The 22670-nt window shown below is 43.8% G+C and overlaps 1 protein-coding gene across 2 annotated transcripts in view; it reads left to right on the forward strand.

Annotated features, from left to right (window-relative positions):
* The window catches only part of LOC143284539 (potassium voltage-gated channel protein Shal-like), a 255386-nt gene that overhangs the window by 225455 nt on the left and 7261 nt on the right, over positions 1-22670 (forward strand). For both annotated transcript variants that reach the window (XM_076591292.1, XM_076591294.1), the window contains exons 3-5: positions 3347-3509; positions 12257-12442; positions 21179-21346. In XM_076591292.1, coding sequence (XP_076447407.1) covers positions 3347-3509; positions 12257-12442; positions 21179-21346 — 517 coding nt within the window. The remainder of the gene's footprint in view (positions 1-3346; positions 3510-12256; positions 12443-21178; positions 21347-22670) is intronic.

The raw sequence follows: 22670 nt of genomic DNA on the forward strand, positions 1-22670 counted from the left end.
TCTCCAGCATTCACTAAGGTTTCTGTGTGTGTGTGTGTGTGTGTGTGTGTGTGTGTGTGTGCGTGCGTGCGCGCGCGCGTGCATGCATGCGTGTGTGTGTCTCTGTGTGTGACCGCCAGTACCCTTGAAGAACCCTTGCACGCAGCGACGACTGGTTTTCCAATGGACTCTGTGTGTGTGTGTGTGTGTGTGTGTGTGTGTGTGTGTGTGTGTGTGTGTGTGTGTGTCTGTCTGTCTGTCTGTCTGTCTGTCTGTCTCTGTCTCTGTCTCTCTGTCCTTCTCTCTATCTCTCTCCTTCTCTCTTTCTCTCTCTCTCTCTCTCTCTCTCTCTCTCTGTCCCTGTGTGTGTGTATCTCTCTCTCTGTCTCTGTCTCTCTCATGTCTCTCCCTCTCTATCTCTCTCTCTCTCTCTCTTCCTCTCTCTGTCTCTATCTCTCTCCCTCTCTCCCTCACTCACTCTCTCTCACCTCCCTCCCTCTCTCTCTCTCTCCCTCTTTCTCTCTGTCTCGCCCTCTCCCTCATTCTCTCCCCCTCTCTCTCTCTCTCTGACAAGAGAGTGTGCCGGACATTGACTATCCCCCTCCCCTGCTGATGACGATAATTGCTGTGTCGGTGCGCCAGACAAGAGTCCGCAGCTACACTCAGCCCCCCGTCCCTCCCTTCCCTCACTGCCTTCCTCCCTCACTTCTCTGGCACCCCTGGCGGGTGGCCGGAGGAGATAGGGATGGTACCCGTCACCATGTCTATGCCATCCGCTGACAGCCCCCAAGATCCCGTCTTCTGGAACTTTTTCTTTTTTTAGTAAAGTCTCTGGGTTTGTTTTGTTCCCAGTATCATTGATTCCAGGCTCAACGCTGGGTTTATATTACAGACTGACATAAGCTTACAGCTGGGCCAACAGCAAAGTAAAAGGTGTGTGATCAATGGTTTCTCCACCGCAAAAGGGAAATCAATTACAGCTTAGTCTTTTGTGAAGGACTATGACTTTCAAACTAGGAGGCAAGATTGCACTGGCTCTTAGTGCTGCAGCCTTTGGGGACCATCCCAACGCCGATTGTCCTAAAAAAAAAAACCCTCATGGCCGAGAGAGTGGGGATGTAATTTGGGCAAGACACTCTCCACTATATTCTTCTTCTTCTTCTTCTGCGTTCGTGGGCTGCAACTACCACGTTCACTTGCATGTACACGAGTGGGCTTTTACGTGCATATCCGTTTTTACCCCGCCATGTAGGCAGTCATACTCCGCTTTCGGGTGTGTGCATGCTGGGTATGTTCTTGCTTCCATAACCCACCGAACGTTGACATGGATTACAGGATCTTTAACGTGCGTATTTGATCTTCTGCATGTGTTTACACACGAAGGGGGTTCAGGCACTAGCAGGTCTGCACATATGTTGACCTGAGAGATCGTAAAAATCTCCACCCTTTACCCACCAGGCGCCGTCACCGTGATTCGAACCCAGGTCCCTCAGATTGAAAGTCCAACGCTTTAACCACTCGGCTATTGTGCCTGTCGAACCTATATTCAAATTCAAGCCCAGATTGTCAGGACAGCAGTAGCCTTCTCTGTTGTTTTGATGGTCGTAGTTGGACACGACTAACTACCAGACATGTTGATTCACTTGTGGGGCATGTTTAGGGAAAACAATGATGTACCGTAATGTTTCAGACTTGTGTACTTGTGCGGCCCTTCTTTAACTCTCTCCATACGAACGGCGAAAGAGACGACGTTAACAGCGTTTCACCCCAATTACCATCATCAAAATATTGCAGGTGGAAGGCTCTTATACTGAAGAGGTGAATGTTGACAAAGAATACCACAATTCTGACGACGGAAGCTAAAGGTTGGGTCATTCAGACACCCACTGGACATCCGAGGGGTCTGTGTAGAGGAGAAGAGAGGACTGGCCGTACTGAGTGAGTTAAAGGTTTAAAAGATTACAGGTCCCATAACGTTCTATGGCCATCAAAGCAGTGAATTCATAACCACTGTGTCTATCACTCGGCGCTGGAAGGCGGGGCCCAATCGATCCTTTCCTTCCGCCGTACACACAGACACACTTTCATAAACCGAAGACATGTATCCAACGTGTGCATGTGTGTGTGTGTGTGTGTGTGTGTGTGTGTGTGTGTGTGCACAAGTTTTTATACTGATATGCACTTGTATGTATCCTTCCACTGTATCAGTGTTTGTGTATGATTTTCGATTTATGTTCGTATCTTGTTATGTACTATCCCCCTTCACCCCAATATTCCTTGTGACCCCGGTACACTTGGTAATAAAGACATATTCTATTCTGTTCTATTCTGTTCCATCTACACCTGGTCCTAACCACTCAGCCAACGCGCCTCCTTCCTTGGGAGCAAAATTTTGTTAATGTTCTGATCACTGAATTCTTCTCCTTCTGGAAGCTCGCTTCTCTTGACATTATCTTTTGTTGTCGTTGTCAGTATGATTGTTATTGTTGTTGCAGCTGCGTATTGCTGCCATTACTGCTGTTGTTGTTGTTGCTGCTGTTGTTGTTATCATCATCATGACTTATGATGATAATCAAACGAAAACGAATGAATGAATGAATGAATGAATGATTTCATTTAGCGCCCAGTCTTGCGAAACGCAGCTCAAAGCGTTGTACTCTTTCCACTCCCACAATTCATGCATCAACACCACTCACACAGCCATCTACACACACAGCCTGCAACGTAGGGAATGCTTTGCAAAATGAATTCGTCTTGATATTGATCTTCTTTTTCTTTTCTTCTTCTTCTTCTTCTTCTTCTTCTGCTTTGTTGGCTGTATCTCCCATGTGCGAGAGGGCTTTTTACATTCATGGGTGTTTTTACTCAGCCATGTATGCAGCCATACTCCGTTGTTGTTTTTGGTTTTGTTTTTTTGTTTTCTTTTTATTGTTGTTGTTGTTTTTTTTTGTTTGTTTGTTTGTTTGTTTGGGGGGGGGGGGGGGGGTGCATGCTAGTCGTGTTCTCGTATCCATAACCCAAAAAACGCTGACATGGATTACGGGATTTTTAAGGTGTGAGTTTGATCTTCTGCGTGCGGTATACACACGAAGTGGATTCGGGTACTAGCAGGTCTGCATATCTGTTAAACATGAAGATCGGAAAAACCCCACCCTGAACCAACGAAGCGTCCTGATCAGGATATCGAATCCAGGACCATCAGATTGAAAGTCGAACGCTTTAACCGCTCGGTTGTTGCGGCCAATCGAGATTGGTTTTAAATTCAGAGTTGGGATGTAACGCAGTCTAGCACTTTTGTTGTTGTTGCTGTTGTTGGTGATGTTCTTTTAATCAGAAGCCTTGTGTGTGTGTGTGTGTGTGTGTGCAGGTACGGAGACATGGTGCCCAAGACGATCACGGGCAAGATCGTGGGCGGTGTGTGCTCGCTGTCCGGAGTGCTGGTGATCGCGTTGCCCGTGCCTGTCATCGTGTCCAACTTCTCCCGCATCTACCACCAGAACCAGAGAGCCGACAAACGAAAAGCGCAGAAGGTACGTCCTCACCGCGCTATGGCTACTAGAGTGAGGGGGGTTTCGAGGGGGGCTAGGGTGGATGGGAGCGTTTATGTTTCTAACCTGTTTCTTCTTCTTCTTCTTCTTCTTCTTCTTCTTCTTCTTCTTCTTCTTCTTCTTCTTCTTCTTCTTCTTCTTCTTCCTCCTCCTTCTTCATCTTTCTCTGTCACCTCATCTGTTTCTTCATCTTCTTCTTCTGCGCTCCTGGGCTACATCTTTTACAGCTCTTCTTTTTTTTATGAGCGGGTTTTTCCTGGATGTTTAACATGGAAGGGGTTCAGTAATGCCTTTACTGGATGTTTAACATGGAGGGGTTCAGTAATGCCTTTACTGGATGTTTAACATGGGAGGGGTTCAGTAATGCCTTTACTGGATGTTTAACAAAGGGTTCAGTAATGCCTTTACTGGATGTTTAACATGGAAGGGGTTCAGTAATGCCTTTACTGGATGTTTAACAAAGGGTTCAGTAATGCCTTTACTGGGTGTTTAACATGGGAGGGGTTCAGTAATGCCTTTACTGGATGTTTAACAAAGGGTTCAGTAATGCCTTTACTGGATGTTTAACAAAGGGTTCAGTAATGCTTTTACTGGATGTTTAACATGGAAGGGGTTCAGTAATGCTTTTCCTGGATGTTTAACATGGGAGGGGTTCAGTAATGCCTTTACTGGATGTTTAACAAAGGGTATAGCAATGCCTTTACTGGGTGTTTAACATGGAAGGGGTTCAGTAATGCCTTTCCTGGATATTTAACATGGGAGGGGTTCAGTAATGCTTTTCTTGGATGTTTAACATGGGAGGGGTTCAGTAATGCCTTTACTGGATGTTTAACATGGAAGGGGTTCAGTAATGCCTTTACTGGGTGTTTAACAAAGGGTTCAGTAATGCTTTTCCTGGATGTTTAACATGGGAGGAGTTCAGTAATGCCTTTACTGGATGTTTAACAAAGGGTTCAGTAATGCCTTTACTGGATGTTTAACATGGGAGGGGTTCAGTAATGCCTTTACTGGATGTTTAACATGGGAGGGGTTCAGTAATGCCTTTACTGGATGTTTAACATGGGAGGGGTTCAGTAATGCCTTTACTGGATGTTTAACAAAGGGTTCAGTAATGCCTTTACTGGATGTTTAACATGGAAGGGGTTCAGTAATGCCTTTACTGGATGTTTAACAAAGGGTTCAGTAATGCCTTTACTGGATGTTTAACATGGGAGGGGTTCAGTAATGCCTTTACTGGATGTTTAACATGGGAGGGGTTCAGTAATGCCTTTACTAGATGTTTAACAAAGGGTTCAGTAATGCCTTTACTGGATGTTTAACATGGGAGGGGTTCAGTAATGCCTTTACTAGATGTTTAACATGGGAGGGGTTCAGTAATGCCTTTACTAGATGTTTAACAAAGGGTTCAGTAATGCCTTTACTGGATGTTTAACATGGAAGGGGTTCAGTAATGCCTTTACTGGATGTTCAACAAAGGGGTTCAGTCATGTTTAAGAGTCCGAGGGATGGTGGGTGGTTGTAGGGAAAGTTGTGGTTCAAGGTTGAATCGTAAGGTTGAATCAAGGTGAGCAGGTCAGGTTTCTATGCACAGGTTTGAAAGGTTGGGTGATGGTAGGGGTTGAACTGTGTAGGGATTAAAAACAATGACACGGGTTTCAAACTGTGGTTATTGGGTGGTTGGTAAGTTAGGGCGCAATGCATCATTTGAAAAAACAAAACAGTGCAAAACTATGAAGTATAATGGGCAGGGCGAGACTAACCAAGGGTTGGTGATTAACTCTGTTGTAATTGTATTGTACTGTATTGTATTTCTCTTTTTGTCACAACAGATTTCTGTGTGAAATTCGGGCTGCTCACCGTTTTTTTGTATTTTTTCCTGCGTGCAAGTTTATTTGTTTTTCCTATCGAAGTCGATTTTTCTATATAATTTTGCCAGGAACAACACTTTCGTTGCCGTGGGTTCTTTTACGTGTGCTAAGTGCATGCTGCACACGGGACCTCGGTTTACCGTCTCATCCGAATGACTAACGTCCAGACCACCACTCAAGGTCTAGTGCAGGAGGAGAAAATATCGGCGGCTGAGCCGTGGTTCGAACCAGCGCGCTTATATTCTCTCGCTTCCTAGGCGGACGCGTTACCTCTAGGCGTCACTCCACATAATTGGTATGGTGATTTGTTTTTGTTTTTTTTTAACTTACTCACTGCCCGTTAAGCCAGCCGGTATGTTGGTCAGCAACGTAGAATCGCCACGCTTTGTTCTTGTGGACCATTCTGAATAGTACCCCATGTGTGCTTTTTTTGACTCACTTGTGTAAACAAAGTGAGTCTATGTTTTAACCCGGTGTTCGGTTGTCTGTGTGTGTGTGTGTGTGTGTCTGTGTGTCCGTGGTAAACTTTAACATTGACATTTTCTCTGCAAATACTTTGTCAGTTGACACCAAATTAGGCATAAAAATAGGAAAAATTCAGTTCTTTCCAGTCATCTTGTTTAAAACAATATTGCACCTCTGGGATGGGCACAGAAAATAAATAATGAAGCCTAATTATATGCAAACTGCATTTACTGTTATATTTATATTTTTTGTATTCTCTAAACTTGGCACTTTGATCTGATATTCTGACCCAACAACAAGAGCAGTCATTATTATCATTTTTTGTTCAAACAGGAACTTCTTTTGTTAAGCACGGAAGTTTTATTTATTTTGCAAACGTTTTGGTGCAGATAGTAAAGAAGGGAAATTACTCCGTAATTAATGCTAGGGGACTTAATTTGCTTTAAACTGATCTTTCTCATCTTAAACATTACATTTTGAAATTATACTCAATACATAAAAAGCTTGTGTGTTTTACTCTCAGTCACAAGTGAGTCTTGAAGGCCTTGCCTCTCTTGTTAATTCTTAGAATCCTCTCTCTCTCTCTCTCTCTCTCTCTCTCTCTCTTCTCTCTCTCTCTCTCTCTCTCTTATTGTTGTGTCTTATCGTTATTGTTTTTGTTGTCACAAGGACAGATTGGAGGACTAGGCAATGCCTAAATTCTTTATCCTTGAGTAATGAAGTTTTTGAATCTCTCTCTCTCTCTCTCTCTCTCTCTCTCTCTCTCTCTCTCTCTCTCTCTCTCTCTCTCTCTCTCCCTGAGCCTATATGTCTATATCTGCATGTCCAGATTTTTATTTGTCTGTATATCTCTTTGGGTGGGTGGAGTGTGTGGGAGGGGGAAGGGCGTAGTGAGCTGAGGGGTTGAGGTGTGAAATAGGTGTGTACCATCGGTGTTGAGGGGTAAGATAAGTGTGTACCATCAATGTTGGCAGAGAAAGATCTCGACCTCTTGTGCTGGCACAACGCAAGTTGCCATTGCTTTGCGGGCTGGTGCCACGCACCATCTCAATGAAATGTGTGCACTGTGTGATCATGCAATGACTGGTCTCAATATCGACGTCGGAGAATAACCCCCATAAGATTGAAACTTCCTTTTAAAAAAACAAACAAACATGGATTCTTTCCAGAGCACTGAGTTTAGAGCCAAGAGATTTCTTGTTTGATGACTCTCTCGGGTCTGGTATATTTCTTCTTGTTTGGGCGATTGTTGTCGGCTTTAGAAGAGATGCATCTGTGCATGTATCCCCTGTGCACACTTTCTGTGAAAAACAAATAAGCATACTGTTATCCTCTGTTTCAATTTCAGTTTCTGTGCAATTCCCACTCAGCGCAAAGTTTCAGTTTCAATGTCTCGAGGAGGCGTCACTGCGTTCGGACAAACCCATATACGCTTCACCACATTTTGCTAGGCAGATGCCTGACAGCAGCATAACCCGGCGTGCTCGTCAGGCCTCGAGTGCATGTACATATATTTGTGTACCGAACGGAGTGGATTTCTTCTACATAATTTTGCCAGATGACAACAGTTTTGTTGCCACGGATTCTTCTTTCGTGTGCCAAGTACGTGCTAAACACTGGACCTTGGTTTATCGTCTTAACCGAATGACTAGACGCTGAATTTGATATTCCAGTCAAACTGTGGAGAAAGGGCAGGAGCGGGAAGTGAACCCAGACCCTCACGGGCACTGTATTGGCAGATAAACGTCTCAACCATTCTGCCACCTTCCTCCTCAAAGAAAGAAAGACTGCAATGACGGGCGCAATAGCCGTGTGGTTAAAGCGTTGGACTGTCAATGAGGGTCCCGGGTTCGAATCACGGTGACGGCGCCTGGTGGGTAAAGGGTGGAGATTTTTACGATCTCCCAGGTCAACATATGTCCAGACCTGCTAGTGCCTGAACCCCCTTCGTGTGTATATGCAAGCAGAAGATCAAATACGCACGTTAAAGATCCTGTAATCCATGTCAGCGTTCGGTGGGTTATGGAAACAAGAACATACCCAGCATGCACACCCCCGAAAACGGAGTATGGCTGCCTACATGGCGGGGTAAAAACGGTCATACACGTAAAAGCCCTACTCGTGTGCATACGAGTGAACGCAGAAGAAGAAGAAAGACTGCAATCTCTGGCAGAAAATGTATGTTCTTTTTTGAAGCCGAATTGCGGGTCTCTGGTGTCCTGAACTACTTGCAGTCGTTTGCGTGCCACAAAACAGATCTGAACGAGGATAATTATGTTTGATCAAATCAGCATTATGTTCTATAGTTTGAGTTCACGATGTTCATTTTCTGCACTGTGAGTGCGCGACAGTTTTTCTTTAAAAAAAAAAAAGTGTCATCACCTATGATAGCGTTATTGTTTTACGCATATTTTCCACTTCATTTATATGATGTTTTATGCATGATGCTTTAAGATTTGTGTGCTTTGATGTCTGATTTTTAGAAATAGAAAATTATATACCATGTCATTTTAAAGAACATGCTATTTTATCAAACCACAATTTATAATGTGCTTACACTACAAGAGAACACGATGTTGTCAAAACAACAACAACACCAAAAAAGCAGGGGCATTACAAATCAACTGCTTTGTGGTTGGTCGTATTCTGATTGTCCCAGTACAAAAGAAGAAGAAAAGCTATGGTTCTGTTTTAAAATCATTATTATCAGTATTATTGTTATTATTTGTTATTATTTTTGTTGTTATTGTTGTTATTATCATTATTGTTCTTTTTGTTATTATTGATATTAGTAGTAGTTGTTGTATGAGAGATTGTGATCTGAGTTTGAATTGCATTGATGACATCTGTGCTAAACACTGACCTTCTGAGACCAAAATGTAGTGTAATGAAGCGTTTTGAATGAATTGGTCAAAGGTTCAGTAAAGTTATTACTTAAGACACGTGGGTTTTGTTTGAATGTGTGCTGTACCTGCAAAACACAACATTATGCACTCCCTCCGGAGCAAGCCACCCGCCGATCATCACATCATAAGGATTGTTGAGTCCTTCCGCCATGTTCATGAGTCGAACACTCGGTGACGGTCTTAATAGCCGAATGGTTAATTAAAGCGTTGGACTTTCAATCTGAAGGTCCCGGGTTCGGATCTCGGTAACGGCGCCTGGTAGGTAAAGGGTGGAAATTTTTCCTATCTCCCAGGTCAACATATGTGCAGACCTGCTAGTGTCTGAACCCCCTTCGTGTGTATACACAAGCTGAAGATCAAATACGCACGTTAAAGACCCTGTAATCCGTGTCAACGTTCGGTGGGTTATGGAAACAGGAACATTCGCAGTTTCACACCCCTGAAAACGGAGTATGGCTGCCTACATGGCGGGGTAAAAACGGTCATACACGTAAAAGCCCTCTCGTGTACACACGAGTGAGCGTGGGAGTTGCTGCCCAGGAACGCGGAAGAAGAAGAAGACTCGGTGAACCGTACCCTCATAGTTCCTTTGTTCACAGTCTTCCTTGAATGAAAGGATCTTGCAGCTTGTCTGTATGACACAGATACCGAGTTACGGAGCACCCAAACAGAACCACGCTAAATACATTTCATTCTTTTTGCTTGCCTAAGATTTTAACACCTTTGCACTACAAAGCGAATACCGAAGTTTGGAGGAAAGTCCTAACAGATGAACCTAAACGTCTGACTTGCTCGTAGTGGTATTGGAATTTACACGTGTCCGTTAAGAACAGCATTTATACAAACTTCAGAGTGCAAATGTTTGAGAATTCCTGTAAGATTTATGCAATGAGAAAAAAAACAGCAAAAGAATAAGTAAAATCTAAACTGTAATTTCAAAAGGCTTTTTTTCTTCTTTTTACTGTGTATACGATTGCGAACAATGACAGATTATTCGAACAAATAGATAGATACCCGAAACATTGTAATTTCTCACTGACGCATTAGAGAGAATGTACCTTGCAAAGAGCTGGGCCTCATGTCCTGGGCTTCCCCAAGCCACGTGCCAGGGCTTCCCTTAAACACGTGAAAGGTGCCAGGGCTTCCCTTAAACACGTGAAAGGTGTCAGGGCTTCCCTTAAACACGTGAAAGGTGCCAGGGCTTCCCTTAAACACGTGAAAGGTGTCAGGGCTTCCCTTAAACACGTGAAAGGTGTCAGGGCTTCCTTAAACACGTGAAAGATGCCAGGGCTTCCCTTAAACACGTGAAAGGTCTCAGGGCTTCTCTTCGCCAACGCCATGCTCAAGAGCCGGGATACAATACATCTTGGCTCTTATCTTCGACTGGGCTGCACATATGAACTGGATAATATTGTATCATCATTATGTCTCCATTTACTTCATCAGAGATGAAAGCATTGTACAGTTTTGTTATTCGCATCCTGGCGAGTTTCGGTTGAGTTGTGGTTTTTAATTCGTTTTTTGTTTGTGTATGTGCTGTTTTGTTGTTGGGTTGTTGTTGGGTTTTGTTGTTGTTGTTGTTGGGTTTGTTTTTTGTTGTTGTTGTTGTTTGGGTTTTTTTACGAGCCGTGATGAAAAAGTCTCAGAAAATGATGAGGGGTGTATTCGTCGACCTCTGGACCTGAACAATTTCACACTTGTGCAAGGCATCTTGAGGAATCGGTCTGACCATTCTGGAGAGCCATCGTCATGACGCAAAGGAGCACGGTGCTTTTACCTTTTCAATGAGCATTCTTTTTTTTTCTTCGCTTATTTGTCACCCTGACAATTCATTCTTTTTCAACAGCACGTTAGTATATAAGTGGTACGTGCGTTATCGACAGCTCGCGTACTCTTGAAGCTTTCTTATCTCCTACTGATACAAAACGCATCAGAAAGGAATCTCAGTTGTTTTTCAAGTAATAAACAAATAGTAATGGGTGGTGACTCTCTCCCATCACAAGGTTCACAACTTCAAGTCAATGCTGCTTACGCTACCGACTCAGCTAGCACACAGGTAGATAAAAGGTACATTGGAACAAACCCAGACACTTCCTCAAAAAAAGGAAGCGCCGGGCCTCTCCTTATACCGATCATTTGACATGTGCACACAGCAGCAAAGACAGAAGAAATGTGCAATCACAAATTAGCTTTTATTCTAGACTGGCATAGCCTCTTTAACTCGCTCAGTACGGCCAGTCCTCTCTTCTCCTCTACACAGACCCCTCGGTTGTCCAGTGGGTGTCTGAATGACCCAACCTTTAGCTTCCGTCGTCAGAATTGTGGTATTCTTTGTCAACATTCACCTCTTCAGTATAAGAGCCTTCCGCTTGAAATATTTTGATGATGGTAACTGGGGTGAAACGCTGTTAACGTCGTCTCTTTCGCCGTTCGTATGGAGAGAGTTAATCTTGAACAAGCCACATAGTCAAACAGTCAACCTCTAGGGAAAAAAAGCTGTGCGTGGTTGTCGAGCAGTATATATAGTAGAGAAGACAAAGAAACTGTCCATGTACAGGGGAAGAGAGTCGTGTAAACTACTTCTAGAGAGAAAGAAAACACGAACAAAACAGAACGTCGTTGAAGAAAACCTACTGAACTACTGAACTGAAACAGAAGCCCAAAGGTGTTCATGCAACTTAGATCAAACAAATTCTCTTGAGCTCAAAGCATTTCCAATCCAGTTATGCGTGAATGGAATCCCTGTATGGTCACAGATTGAGAAGTCACCACATACATAAACGGTTTTATCAGTTGAACTAAAACGTTTTCTCTGTCACAAGTATATACATTGGCTTGATCCAAATTTCGTTGTTTTAAAAACAAAATTTTGAGATTTAAAAAAACGAAAATGAGGGAAAATTTTCCAGTTTTTCCTTTGCAGTGATGATTTGAAAGATACCAAAAGCACTCTACACGATAACATAAAGGAAAAAACTCTGCGCGCTAACCTTGATAAATAACCTGTACCTGGCAGACTTCAGGTGTGGTGTCCCCTTCTTTATGGACCCATGTTGTGGACAATCCTGCCTCCGACTACCACCTCTACCAACAGACGGGGAAGGGCGTGGAGACAGGCACTCAGAGTTGGTGCTTCACACAACAAAGCTGCTTGACTAACCGTTTCCTCCACACCCTATCCCCCCAAGCTCTCTCGAGCCTGTCAAGTGGGAGAAGCGCCCCCCCCCCCAACCCCCCGACCTTCCCTCCCCACTGACAACAACAGCAACGGGTACTAACCTATTACCTGTTGCCTGATCCTTTGACTCGCCCGCTGATGTTGTAGGGGGAGGGCACCAGTGAAGACAACGCCAACCACTCTCCTCCTCCTCCACCACCTACCTGTCTCTGTCCACCACCGCTCAGTGGGACCCCTGCCCGAAGTGATGATAGCTGTTGGGGTTTGTTGGGTACTAACCTGTTCCCCCCTTTAACCCTGTTGCACGTGCAGAAAGCGCGGGAGGCGCGGATACGCATGGCGAAGAACGCGAGCGGGGCGGAGTTCATGCGGTCCAAGAAGCGCATGGAGGAGGCAGTGCTGGCCCAGGACAGCGGGCTGGAGGTGGACCCCGACATGCGGGAAGGCATCTTTGCCCTGCAGCACCACCACCTGCTCTCCTGCCTCGAGAAGGCTACGGTATGTGCACTCCCAGGGGAGGACCACCCACCCCACCCAGCCCTCATCCTGCCCAGGTGTTCCCTGCCCGCCCAGCCCCCTCCCCCTCTTCCCTTTTTGCAGTGCCTGTAGCTAAACTAGCGTGTTGTTTTGATGTTGGTCTCTCAAGATTAGGGCGAGGGTGTTGGTGCTTTCCACGGATGATGATGATGGGGAAGGGATGGAAGATGGCCAGGAGGAGGGAGCCTTTAAGCTGCAGCACCGCCATCTGCTGCAGTGCTTGCAAACAGCCACGGTATGTATGTGCATGACCCTCCCCCCTCACCCCCCCCCCCTCACCACCCCACCCCCAACTTCATCCCTCCTCCTCCTCCTCCTTCCTCCTTCGACTTGCAATACTTGTCTTCTTCCAGTGCCTCGCCCTTTTTTTTCTCTTACGTGGTCTTATTAAATAAAGAAAAGAACAAAAAGCTAATCTTCTCCTTTCTTCATCATCAGAGGAATGCTGCTTTCTCTTTAACCGACTAACCTCCTGCTTCACCTTGCAAGTGTCCGAGTTGAGTGGTATGTATCTATGTCTCTGTGTGTGTGTGTGTGTGTGTGTGTGTGTTTCTTTGTTTTGTTTTGGGGGTTTCAAATTGTTTGTTTGGTTGGTTGGTTGGTTGGTTGGCTGGCTGGTCTTGTTTGTGCACATGTTGTTTTGGGACTTGTCTTGTCACCATGTTGCTTGCTTCTTTCTCTCTATCTTCTTCTTCTTCATCTTCTTCTTCTTCTTCTTCTTCTTCTTCTGCTTCTTCTTCTTCTTCCCCTCCTCCTCCTCCTTTTTCTATCTCTGTTCCCTTCTCGCCCTCTTTGTTCTCAAAATTATTCTTTTTTTTTAATTCGTCTTATTCATTCACATCCAATATATCAAGACTATGTTCAAAGTGATGAACACACTCACCACGTCTCTTTCCTTTTTTTCTTTTAAACCTCTTTCCGTCTAAGACGCTTATATTCTTTCAAAATGAATGGTACATACATATGGATAACAACTTAAACAACTGTAAAGTGAACAACATAAGAAATTTGACTTGCTACTAACGAACTGCAAAGGACAATAGCGATAATATGACAACAATGACAATAATGAGAATAATAATCATCACAATCATAACTATCATAATAATACAATAATCGTGATCATAATGATCACCATACTCTTCTTCTTCTTCTTCTTCTTCTTCTTCTTCTTCTTCTTCTTCTTCATCATCATCATCATCATCTCTTCTTCTTTCTCCGTCTCTTTGTTCTCAAAATTATTATTCTCAAATTCGTCTTATTCATGTACGAGGGTCATTCAATAAATAAGGTGAATTTTTCGGTATAAGGACTTCTAATACAGATAGAAGCTTACTTTCTTTTTTTTTCAACGTAGTCTCCCAGCACTGTCACACACTTTTCCCATCTGTGCACAAGCTTCCGTATTCCCTCAGCGTAAAAATCTTTGGACTGATGTCTCAGCCAGTCGCTCACAACACTTTTGACTTCATCGTCACTTTCAAACTTCGTGCCTCTCGTGAACGCTTTCAAGGGACCAAACAGGTGAAAGTCTGAAGGGGCAAGGTCTGGGCTGTAAGGGGGATGAGGGAGCAGTTCCCAGCCCAGCTCGTTGATGGTCTGCACCGTTCGGGCTGCTGTGTGAGGCCTTGCGTTGTCATGATGCAAGATGACTCCTTCTGACTGATGACCCCTGCGTTTGTTCTTTGTCTTTCTTGACCTGCCTCAGCAGTTCACAGTAGTTGGCACTGTTCACAGTGCTTCCTTTCTCAAGGAATGAAATGGTGATTGGGCCTTGCATATCCCAAAAAACGGTGAGCATCACCTTCCTCGTGGACCGCTGGGACTTGAACTTCTTCTTCACTGGAGCAGCCTACGTGCTTCCACTCCATGGACTGCCGTTTGGACTCAGGCTCATAGTGCCAAACCCATGTCTCGTCACATGTGACCACCTTCTTCAGAAACTCATCACCATCCTTCTCATAGCGGCAGAGACACTGCTGGGACAACTCGACCCTCCTCTGTTTGTGCTCTGGAGTAAGCATCTTTGGCACCCACCGGCAGCTGACCTTCGAGTAGCCAAGGTCATCATGGACAATTTTGTGTGCTGTCCCAACAGATAAGCTCAAAGTCCTTGCAATGTCATCCACTGTCACCCTTCTGTCAGACTGAATGAGGTCATTGACTGATTCGATCACCTCAGGAGACCTCACGTCTGTAGGCCTTCCAGGCCTGTCTTCATCCTCAACACTGCTCCGTCCTTCTTTAAACAATTTAGCCCACGTGTAGACATTTTTTCGGCTGAAACATGTGGCACCATACACAGTTGACATTCTCCTATGAATTTCAACTGGTTTGCACCCTTCAGCAACCAAAAACTTGATAACTGACCGCTGTTCAATCCTGGAGCATGCTTCTTGGTCGGCCATCTTTGTTAATCGCCAAAACTCTCAAAGTTTTTTTTAATCTGCAAAACAAATTAAATCCATGTGAAAAAGAAGTAAAACAAAAACAAAAAAAACAACAACAAAAAAGTAAGCTTCTATCTGTATTAGAAGTCCTTATACCGAAAAATTCACCTTATTTATTGAATGACCCTCGTACATTCAATAAGCAAGAGTATGTTCAAAGCAATGAACACACTCACTACTTCTCTCTTCTTTTTTTCTAACTTTTTTTTCCCGTCTGAGACGGTCATATTTCCTTGAAATGAAAGGTACATCCTTATACGTAACAACATAAGTGTCAAGTGAACAACATAATAAATTTTGCCTGCCACTAATGAAGCTTAAGGACAATAGCGACAATATAATAACAGTGACAATAATGAGAATTATAATCATAACTACCATGATATCACAATAATGATGATAATCATAATAATCATAATCATGACAGTAATCATACAAGTATTTTTCTTTTTTTTCTTTTTTTTTTAAATTTAAGGTGGGGGGGACAGGAAGCCGCACATACTAATGTTTCTTTCACTGCACAATGGTTGTATGGGAAAAAATTCTTTTGGTAAACTTTGAACACAACAACAAAAATCTTCTTCTTCTTCTTCTTCTTCTTCTTCTTCTTCTTCTCACCCTCATCCTCCTCTTCATTCCAAGAGATGTTTCCTGTTTTGCTTTTCCACAGTTGTGTTTTCGGAGTTATTTGTCTCCCATTCTTTTTCTCTGAATGCTCCGTCCCCAACTGCCCACCCTCCCCACCCTCCCCACCGCCCCCTCTTCTCATTCCTCCTGCTCCTCCTGCTCCTCCTGCTCCTTCTTCTTCTTCTTCTTCTTCTTCTTCTTCTTCTTCTTCTTCTTCTTCTTCTTCTTCTTCTTCTTCTTCGTCTTCTTCGTTTTCGTCTTCGTCTTCAAAGCAATCATCGCGAAAGGCACAAATGAGTTGCATAAATCGGTATGTATACATTGTCTCTACCCTCGTACACATGATCTGCATGGGTAGCCTCTGTAGGCATTGATATTTCATCGCTGAAAATCTGTATCGCTTCGATTTTTTTTTTTTCTGTAGTTCTGAACTCAGACGTTCGTTTTAGATAATAGTCTTCTTTCCGGCCAGTGGATGTCTGATCTCTGACGCGGGGAATGATCACGTAAGTATCATGCATGATCCTGGGGAAAATCATTCTGTCTCTATTATTTGTGTGTGTGTGTATAGGTTTTAATCCATGCTTTTTCGTCGTTTTTTAATCTTCTACTTCTAGCTCTCCCGTTGTTTCCATGGCTGCCATCATCGTTGATTAAAATTTGTTATTACTGTAATTATCTGATGTGCATTTACGGCTATATTGAACATGATATTTGTGTGGAAGGTGAGTAAAGATATACATCGAAGATGAGGTGAGATGAGAGAGAGGGGTGAATTTTTATCATTGGTCGCTGGTTTTTAGTAGCTGAAAAGGTTTACCATAGGAGATAGTGGCATACCTCTGTGAGTGCGCGCGCGTGTGTGTGTATATCTGTCTGTTTTTGTCTGTGTATGTGCAAGGCCTTTCTTGTGAATTAAGATGATGATGATGACGATAATAATAATAATAATGTACCTTTATATAGCGCCCTTTCTCTCTAAGAGCTCAGTGTGCTTTACATGAAAGAAAAATATTACAAGTTACATAAAAACATTCATGACCACTCTTTCTAAAAAAAAAAAAAAACCCTCACCCCCTCACCCCCCCCCCCCCCCCCCACCCCCCACCCCCACCCCAATGCGTATCAGATTTACTACCTGAGCATGCATGCTGAGGTTTGAGTCAAAAATGACTCCAAGGTTCCTTGCTGATTTAGAAAACTAAACCGTGGCATCACCAACCACAATAGAGGCAGAAAAAGAAGTAGATGTGGACATTCTTGCAGAGGAAATAATCATAGCTTCAGTTTTGTGGTCATTCAAGGACAGGAAAATATTTGAATAGCACGTCTATTTTTAACATATGTGATGACATCACAATATAATGTCATAGAATAAACGATGCCGAATTCAACCTGACTGAAACTTCTAGTAACGTGATTCTATCGAACCTAATGTCTCGGTGAATGAATGCAGAACTGACAACCATGATATCATCATGTTTGTGTTCAAGTGTATATATCAGACACTGAATGAGTACATCACACGTAAGGTTACGTGTCATTTGCTGAGTTATCAAGTCCTCTGTGTGTGTGTTTATGTGTGTGTGTGTGTGTGTGTGTGTGTGTGTGTGTGTGTGTGTGTGTGTGTGTGTGTGTTTATACATGCACGTATGTAAGAATGCGTTCGTAGATATGCACGTATGTACTTAGTACGTTGGTACATACATATGTATGTATCACAATATAAATATGTAGGTAATAGATAGATAGATAGATAGATAGATAGATAGATAGATAGATAGATAGATAGATTACTTATTTACACATGCATTATACACATATATTTATATACACATATACCCAACACATATACCAGCAATACATACATGTGCGTATGTGAGCGTTTGCATGTACGTACATGCGTGCGTGTGTGAAACTGAGTATGCGTGTGTTTACGTGCGTGCACTCACGTGTGTGTGTGTGTGTGTGTGTGTGTGTGTGTGTGTGTGTGTGTGTGTGTGTGTGTGTGTGTGTGTGTGTGTGTGTGTGTGGCGTACTGTGGGGGGGGGCGTGCGTGGGTGGGGGGGTGTTTAAAAAAAACAACTAGGAAGGAAAGAAGAAAGCATGACGCCATAAAACGTTTTCATCTCACAGTAATGGTCCTGGCTGCAGCAGCTTGTTGAGCGGTGTAGTAGGAAGTTCAGTGTGCTGCTGGTATCGTATGGACTTGGCCTGTTCAACAAGCACAGCTGTTTCCAGCGACAATGTTGCCGTGTCGTGCAGTTCAAGGTTCTGCCAACTACTCCACTTTATTGATTTCACTCACACACACACACACACACACACACACACACACACACACACACACACACACACACACACACACACAATGTGTGTGTGTGCGTGTGTGAATTTTTTTCTTCGGTAGGTTTCCTCGGCGCCGGAGGAATAGCAATGATCCTCTGTGTGTGTGTGTGTGTGTGTGTGTGTGTGTGAACGATCTATAATTTTTTTTCTGTCTCTGTCGCTCTGTCCGTCCCCTACCCTCCGTCTCTCTCTCTCTCTCTCTCTCTCTCTCTCTCTCTCTCTCTCTCTCTCTCTCTCTCTCTCTCACTAATACACACACACACACACACACACACACACACACACACACACACACACATTCTCGCTCTCTGTCATCCTCCCACACCCCCACACCCCCACACCCCCACCCCTTTCCGGAAACATTTCCTTTCTTCGCCCCTCACTACCACATTCCTCCTCCTCCTCGTCCTCCTCCTCGTCCTCGTCCTCCTCTTCCTCCTGCTCCTCCTCTTCTTCTTCTTCTTCTTCTTCTTCTTCTTCTTCTTCTTCTCCTCCTCCTCTTCCTCCTTTTTCTTCTTCTTCTTCTTTTCTTCTTCTTCTTCTTCTCTCCTCCTCCTCCTCCTCCTTCTTCTCATCCTCATTGTCTCCTCCGACTCCTCCTCCTCTTTCTCCTCTTGAGTGTGAAAGCAAGGTTTGATATTGGCGCATCCCACTGTGGCGGCAACGAGGTCCATTTGATCGTGGAGTGTATACCGCCGCTGCGCTGTCCATTCCTGGGCCAGTGCCAAGCAGGATCACAGTTATAATTACAGGCATACATATAGCTGCCCTCTGTGTGTGTGTGTGTGTGTGTGTGTGTGTGTGTGTGTGTGTGGACCCCCAGGAAAAAAAAAACAAAAAACAATCACCTCTTCTGCAGCGCTATGTTCCGCAGTGTCTGCCTGTGATGTGCAAGCGTTAGTTGGCACAGAACGAACACCTTGCTGTGTGTCCCTGCTGATACTGCTGTGTTCTTCTTCCTTGTCATCATGATTTTATTCCCTTCCTTCCTTCCTTCCTTCCTTCTCCTTCCTACTCCTCCCTCCGGCGATGGTCCAAGGGAAACAACCAGTATTGTTCAATTTCGTTCGGAGTTTTTTTTGGGGGGGTTTGGGGGGTTGGGTTTTTTTGTTGTTCTTTTTTTTTTAGAGAGAGTTTCCTCTGTGTATGTGTGTGTGTGTGTTTGCGTGTGTGTGTGTGTGTGCGTACGTGCGTGCGTGCGTGTGTGTGTGTGTGTGTGTGTGTATGTGTGTGTGTGCATGCTTGTGTGTGCGCGCGGGCGTGTGTGTGTGTGTGTGTGTTTGTGTCTGTGTCTGTGTCTCTGTGTGTGCGTGTTTGTATTTTGTGTGGGAGTGTATGTATGTGTGCGTGCGTGCGTGCGCGTGTGTGCTTGTGGTGGTAGTGTGTGTGTGTGTGTGTGTGTGTGTGTGCTTGTGTGTGTGTGTAAAATTGAACAAACAAAACCTCTTTTTTTCTTTTTTTTTTCTAAGTCACACAAAATGAAGAAAAAAACCCAAAGGAATGATATAATAGACGAAAGGTGAGTGAAAGAGAGAGAAAGAATTGTAAAAATAAAATAAAATAGGATATTTTTTTAAAACATGCAGATCTATTTAAACATTAAACTTTAGTACTGAAAATAAACAAACAACAACAAAGCGCGCGCGCGCGCCCACACACACACACACACACACACACACACACACACACACACACACTTCCACCACCACCACCACAACAACAAACACCACCACCACAACAACAACAACAACAAATACCACCACAAACACCACCACCACAATAACGACAACAACAAACACCACCACAAACACCACCACCACCACAACAACAACAAAAAACACCACCACCACCACCACAACAACAACAACAACAACAAATACCACCACAAACTCCACCACCACAACAACAACAAACACCACCACCACAACAACAACAAACACCACCACCACCACAACAACAACAAACACCACCACCACAACAACAACAACAACAAACACCACCACAACAACAGCAACAACAACAACAAATACCACCACAAACTCCACCACCACCACAACAACAACAACAAACACCACCACCACCACAACAACAACAAACACCACCACCACAACAACAACAAACACCACCACCACAACAACAACAACAACAAACACCACCACCACCACCACAACAACAACAACAACAAATACCACCACAAACTCCACCACCACAACAACAACAAACACCACCACCACAACAACAACAACACACCACCACCACAACAACAACAACAAACACCACCACCACCACAACAACAACAAATACCACCACAAACTCCACCACCACAACAACAACAACAACACACACACCACCACGACCACAACAACAACAACACACACCACCAACAACAACACAACATCAACAACAACAACAAACACCACCACAAACATCACCACCACCACAACAACAACAACAACAGCAAACACCATCACCACCACCACCACCACAACACTAACAACAATAAACACGACCACCACCACCACAACAACAACAACAAAACCACCACCACAACATCAACAACATCAAACACCACCACCACCACCACAACAACAACAACATCAATCACCACCACCACAACAACAACATCAAACACCACAACAACAATAACAACAACATCAAATACCACCACCACCACCACAACAACAACAACAACAAAAACCACCACCAAAACAACAACAACAACAAAACAAACACCACCACCACAACAACAACATCAAACACCACCACAAGCACCATTACCACCACCACAACAACAGACACCACCACCACCAAAACACTAACAACAACAAACACCACCACCACAACAAGAACAATAACAATAAATACCACCACCACCACTACACTAACAACAAACACCACCACAAACACCACTACAACCACCACAACAACAACAACAAACACCACCACAAACACCCACCACCACAACAACAACAACAACAGCAAACACTACCACATATACCACCACCACCACCACAACAACAACAAAAACAACAAACACTACCACCACAACAACAACAAACACCACCACCACCGCCACCACAACAACAACAAACACCATCACCACCACAACAACAAACACCACCACAACCACAACAACAACACCACCAACACAACAGCAACAAACGCCACCACCACCACCACCACCACAACCACAACAACACAACACGACACAGCAAACGAAAAGCTGACTGATCCAACATCTTGCAACCCCCAACCCTTGGTTGTGTTTCAGGACCGAGAGTTCGTGGAGATGGACCTGACGTTTAACGGGGCTCCCAACAAGCCCTCGGAGACACCCCCACCCTCCCCGGACCCCTCCCTCGGATCCGCAGAGCGTCGGAGAGGCATGGGATGCTGCGCGCGCAGGTTTTCGCAACATCGAAGATTTCTAGTCAATAAAGTAATTCCTCTCTGACTGGGCAGGGTCGTTCGTATTGTATGATTTTTTGATTTTTTTTTTAGAGAGTTTCTGTTTGTTTTTGGTTTGTGGTTTGTTTCGGGGTGGGTTGGGGTTGGGGTATTCATCTTTTGTTTGTTTGTTTTGTTGTTATCGTTGTTTCCATTTGTTTCCTTCTCTTTTTTTTTGTTTGTTTGTTGTTGTGTTGTTGTTGTTTTTTGTTGTTGTTTGTTTGCTTTGATTTGTTTACTTCCGGTTTTTTGTTTGTTTGTTGTTGTTGGTTTTTTGTTGTTTGTTTGTTTTGGTTTTTTTGGTTTTTTGTTGTTGTTTGTTTTGTTTTGTTGTTTTCTTTTTGTTGTTGTTGTTGTTGTTTGCTTTTTCGTTTTGAGTTTTTGTTGTTGTTTCTTTATTTATTTATTTCTTCTCCTTCTCCTTCTTCGCCTCCTTTTATTGTACTACTTGGTAATTTTTCTTTTTTACTTTTCCAACTCGCATGTTTTCGTTTTTTTTGTTTGTTTGTTTTTTTCTAATGTGAGAAAAAGTGATGGAATGGTATATGGAAAGTAGATTGGTGTGTTTACTATAGTTTCGTTGTTTTTGTGGGGTTTTCTCCTTTTTTTTTCTTTTTTTCTTCTTTTTTACTCTGTCTTCATTAACTTTTCTTTCTGCTTTATTCCTTTCTATCTTTTTTTTTAGAAGAGAAAAATAAACGTGAAGGAAAAGCCATTGCCACAAACACGATAATTGTCGCCATCATCACCACCATCATTGTCGTCATCATCATCATCATCAGCCACAGCCATCGCTATCATCACCACCAGCATTGTCAACGTTGCTGGGCTGCTGCTGCTGCTGCTGCTGCTGTTGTTGTTGTTGATGCTGCTGCTGCCTTGCTGTTTCTGCTGTTGTTTCTGCAGCTAGAATTCCGATCAATACTGGCTCATGAAGGATGGGCGCGTATGATCTTTCCCGCAGTCTGTGGTGTGTGTGCGTGTGTGTCTCCCCCCCCCCCCCCCCCCCCCCCCCTCTGTTTACAGACAAAAATCGGTTATTTCAAAATGACTTGCCAAATTTGGTTGGCTTTATCGACTTCGTCCAAATTTAGCGTCTGTTCCCATGGGAAGCTAACATTCCAGTCCTTTGTTGAAGGTTGGGTTGCAGGCATATATATATATATATATGTGTGTGTGTGTGTGTGTGTGTGCTACATTTGGTATTTGTCGGATTAGGAAATTTGTATTTGACGGGAGTGTTTGTGAGTATGAGTATGTGTGCGTGTGTGCGTGTGCGCATGTGTTTGTGTGTACGCTCTTGTGTGTGTGTGAGT

The sequence above is a fragment of the Babylonia areolata genome, chromosome 8 (assembly GCF_041734735.1).
Source record: "Babylonia areolata isolate BAREFJ2019XMU chromosome 8, ASM4173473v1, whole genome shotgun sequence".
Taxonomy (NCBI): Eukaryota; Metazoa; Mollusca; class Gastropoda; order Neogastropoda; family Buccinidae; genus Babylonia; species Babylonia areolata.